Source organism: Oratosquilla oratoria, chromosome 30 (assembly GCF_046742065.1).
Source record: "Oratosquilla oratoria isolate Oo_2021 chromosome 30, ASM4674206v1, whole genome shotgun sequence".
Classification (NCBI taxonomy): domain Eukaryota; kingdom Metazoa; phylum Arthropoda; class Malacostraca; order Stomatopoda; family Squillidae; genus Oratosquilla; species Oratosquilla oratoria.
The window spans coordinates 36078232-36083231 of NC_134806.1; the positions used below are offsets into that span (position 1 = coordinate 36078232).

General features: G+C 37.5%; 1 protein-coding gene across 1 annotated transcript in view; it reads left to right on the forward strand.

Moving 5' to 3' along the window:
- LOC143041274 (peripheral plasma membrane protein CASK-like) overlaps positions 1–5000 on the forward strand; it is a 566674-nt gene that overhangs the window by 17077 nt on the left and 544597 nt on the right. Inside the window, exon 2 of the mRNA XM_076213105.1 lies at positions 3593–3705. Within this exon, the coding sequence (XP_076069220.1) occupies positions 3593–3705 (113 nt within the window). The remainder of the gene's footprint in view (positions 1–3592; positions 3706–5000) is intronic.

Genomic DNA, 5000 nt, shown 5'->3' on the forward strand with positions numbered 1-5000 from the left:
TCATGACATTTTCATCGTTTTTAATTGGTCCTATTTTTTCTTTATTTTTTGTTCTATAGAGGTGAAAGAAACCCTTTGGGTTGGATTTTGCTTGACTGGCAACCTTGATTTCATAATTACGTTTCGCTGAACGTGTATTCCTTTTAACCAGCTTTGCCATTTCGTTATATCTTGATCTAAGGTGTGATTCCCCGTTTTTCATTTTTACGTAAAGTCCTCTTTTCATTCCGATCTCATGTTTCAATCTGTCCGTCATCCATTTGGGAGTATTACTATTTTTCCGTATTGACTTTAGGGGGATAAATGTATTTTGTGCATTAATAGTTAGATCAGTTAGATTGTTATACATTTCATTTAAATTACTGACCTGACTGTTGGGCCCTCGCCCCCAATTGACCTGACCTAAGGTATGCGTATTACCCTCTTTGACCCAGACCTGACCTAAGGTATGCGTATTACCCTCCTTGACCCACACCTGACTGGCCCCGCAACGAGAATCAAGAATGTCTGAAACGTCCGCCTGGCTTTTCGTATTCAATTTCAAATAGGTTTTTATATTGTCAAAGTTTGCTTTCCTGAAGTCTGGTACTTGAACGTTATTCGTACTTTTTATTTTATCCCAAATAACATTAAATCTTATTTCTTGATGATCGCTAAAGTCTAGACTATCTCCCACTATTACACTGCTAATTTGGTGTGCATTATTATATATATATATGTATATATGTATATATATATATATATATATATATATATTTATACATATATATAGTGTGTGTATGTGTGTGTGTGTGTTTGTGTGTGTGTGTGTGTGTGTGTGTGTGTGTGTGTGTGTGTGCGTGTGTGTCTGTGTCTGTGTGTATTCACCATGGTCTTTGAATCACGTGTTGGACTCGTGATCGTCAACTATTCCCTAGTTGACGATCTAGGTCACAGCATTACCGATCTATGGGTAATGCTGTGACCTTACACGCACCCCCCCAACTCCCCGGCCACGAGAGTTGGAGTAGTGATTCGAAGCGCAGCGATACTAAAACAGGATTCGAACCCTGACCGCCGTAGTGACAGTCGGGCCTCTACTAACTGCGCCACCGAGTCGTATGTGTGTGTGTGGAAATATGTGTGTAACCATTACGATTTGTCATATGCACGACATGTGATCCACAAACCTACCACAGAATGTCGTCAGATATTAGCGCCGGTCAACTCAAACTTAGACCAATTATTACTGCCAATTTCTTGCTGACCTACACATTCCAAAATCACAAATAACTTGAATAAGCATAACGTCACCATCGCGCGACCCTACCAATTAAACGACACAAGTCTCTCGCCAGACTGATCATTGATCTTTCCTATATACCTACCAAACTACACGATCATAATTACAAACCAGACATCACGTCAAGACATATTCAGTAATACTAACTAAATACATGGTGCAATAATCAACACACAAACATTATTGTACAAATTTATTATATTTAGTGAATAAACAACTTACCCTCGACATCTTGGGCTTCCAACCTTCATCTGAAACTTGTTAAGTCCAGACTGTTCTATTCAGCCAGAGGTCATCAATGATAAAGAATATGTTGTGGTGAATAAATAAAGGAGTTAGTCTATATTGATGAAGTTGTGTAAAAAGAAACTAGCTACAGAGGCTAAGCTAAAGGGATTAAGGAATTAATCTGTATGTACGAAATAATGTAAAAGAATAATTACATGGAAGTCCACAGACGCTCTGTTCTTATATGTTTTAGAACTAGAAATATAGTTGGATTTCTCAAGTCTTATTACCTCCATACGTCTTCCAGAATCTCTTCCACAATCTCTTTCTTGTCTTGCACCCTTCCACTATATATCTGTTTTATGTTTTGCTCTGGCTCTTTATCTTCTTTATATTTCCATTTATTTGCTTGTTAATATACTTATCTACTTATTCAGTTGTTTATGCATTTATTTATCTATGTAATAATTTAATCTATACTAAGAAGTTAACCTATTTATATATTTTTTGTTTATCTATTTAGCTATTTTTTCTATTTATCTAATTATTTATTTACTTATTTATGTATTTGTTTATTCAATTATTTATTTATCTATTGATTTATGTATTCACTTACTCAGAAACTTATTTTCATTTGATTTTATCTTATTTTGTTTTATTTTATTCTATTCATGTATCTATTTATTTGTCTTCCTTATGGGGAGGTATTTGGAACACGCGAGGCAACCAAAATTTCACCGACCTATTCCATTGACCCGAAATCGTCGAAATCTATCTTCCTGTGCTCCCGGTTCCGGGCCGAAGACATCCTCGGACGAACCTACCCGGACCAGCTTTATTCTGTCCTGGATAAGTAATGGCAGGACCACTCCTCCGAAAATGGACCTATTTACCATCTTTCTTACGAGCACTTGCGTCTTGTCTTCGTTTTTTTTTCTTTCTTTCGGTATATGGGACTGATACCCTGCTGGGATGTGGTCGGGTCGCGTTGGTAACTAGCAGTCACTTTTTCGCACGACACCGGCGCTTGGTAGCCCAATGGATACCGTGTTGAACTCACGAGATGGTGGCTATGAGTTTGATTCTCGGAACCCGCTGCGTGCTATGTCGCGTTGGGTCCCAACAATTCTGGCAAGGTGGGGAGGCAACCCAGCACCGGCCTAACAGGGATTTCTCACTTCCCACTGCTTGAGTGTGAGATAGTGACGTTTAGGATGGTGAGCAGCGTGAGATTGTCCATAGGGATAGAAGCGCTGATGAACTTAAGTCCAAAACAACAACAACAGCATTACTGCGGACAAACAAATATGGCCCACGAAACATCAGAAGTATACAAAAATATAATTCCTTGTTGTTGAATTTAGCATTCATATTAAACAAAAACAAAAATCACTGAATATACAAAAAATGCCTATACTGAAACGCACACACATCAAACACTCGGCAGCGAAACGTATATTTGCAGAGGCGAGGTTTGCAATTGTCCGCGATATTTGCGAACTACAGCCTCATTACCTGTTGGGTCTTACTACCAAGGAAGAAAATATGCACAACTGCCTTTCAAAAATACGTATAATCGCGTTCTCCTGTGTGAGGCGCATAAGTTTGTTGACACTACCTTATTCGCAGGTAATACAGTCTTCAAAAGTTTTATGCATTTGAGTAGTAAAATGAATGGATAGGGATCTTTATGTAACACTTTATGGTGAGGCTGAAGCCATTATGACTTCGTTGCTTACCAAGGTATATATATATATTTTTTTCTTTTAAATTTTATCGCTAGCTCTTTTTGTTTAGCATAGGTTTTCTGTTTATCTTTTTATCCAACTATTTACCCATTCGCTAATTTATACATTTTTGTTCAACTATTTATTCATCTATTCATATATCCATTCACCTATTTATTCTGCATACTCATTTATTAATTCATTCTATTTACGTATTTATTTACTCTGTAATTTTTTCATATAACTTATTTCATACATTTCTCTATTTATCCATTTTTCTATGTTCAACTGAACATATTTCATTAATCTTTATTAAAAGTTTGTTTATTGAGTTTAACTGTGGCTTTTGTTTCAGGGGGCCGTTCAGTCTGGTGCGGCGTTGCGTGCACCGCGAGACGGGGCAGCAATTCGCTGTCAAAATCGTCGATGTGGGGAAGTTCACTTCCGCCCCAGGACTCTCCATCAACGGTAAGTGCACGGGACTCCTCTTCTTTATTCTTATTCTCTCACACATATATTTCTTGTTTTTGTTTTATTCACAGAAAATGGTTGAAATGTATGTAAGACGAATTGTCAGTGAAAAAGAAGTTGATGGTGTAAAAGTAATGCTAAAAGTGAACCAGATGGATATCAGTTCCGTTTAGGTGCATCCACACTTGTAGAAAAATATTGGCTACAGAACGAGTCGGGTTTGCCGCATGTTGGTGATATGTTTAACTCATGTAGGGGACATTTTCGCCGCATGTTGGTGACATATTTGCTGTATGTCGGCGATATGTTTGCCGTATGTCGGCGATATTTTTCTCGCATGTTGGCAACATATTTGGCGCATGTTGGTGACATGTTTGTCGGATGTTGGTGATATGTATAACGCACGTTGATGATATGATTGCTGTGTGTTGTACATATTTGCCGTATGTTGGCGATATGTTTGCCATATGTTGGCGACATGTTTGTCGCATGTTGGCAACATATTTGCCTCATATTTTCGGATGTTGGTGATATGTATAACGCACGTTGGTAATATGATTGCTTTTTGTTGTACAAACGCATCGGAAGAAGACATCCAGTCAATGATACATATTCATAGTCTTCTGGCAAGACAGGAAAATAAGAAACTTCGTGAAAAAGTCACAAAAGTCATGTTAAAACTTTTGTTGGAAAAGTTTTTCACATCTTAAAAGAAATTTGTTAAGAAAAAAGGGGGACTATGGCTTTTTTAAGATCGAGGTACACTAAACTTAGATTATTCTATATGGCCTTAATCCTGTCTTTGTAGAAAAACCCCTTAGTTTAATAAAGACACGTAGTGATAATATGAACTATAATATAGAAAACTTTTTGTATCGTTAGTGGGTCAACAAGTCGCCGTAGTTTACAAGCTCCATCCTATCAGGAGGCTAGGATGTTGCCCCACACTCTTAGTTCAACTCGCCGGTGGCAGGGTTCGAACTGCAATTACGTCGACCTTCACAAGAAATAGTGACGCCCTAACTTACTTGGCCAGCGACGATCCAGTCTTATTCTGGCTAACTAAAAACTATTCTAATTTAGTCTTCACATGAGTTCTTTAGGAGCCAATCAGACTAAATCTTATATAAGTATGTGACCGTATTTGGATAAGTCAAGACATGATGGGCACCATTCTTTATTTCTAATGTTTGCTTCTATTTCATTTATTTATTTTTTTAGATATATTTCCAAGAACCAAAGAACAGCAAAAAACCAACAAGATTGGAACTATGATGATTGTAGAGAACCGC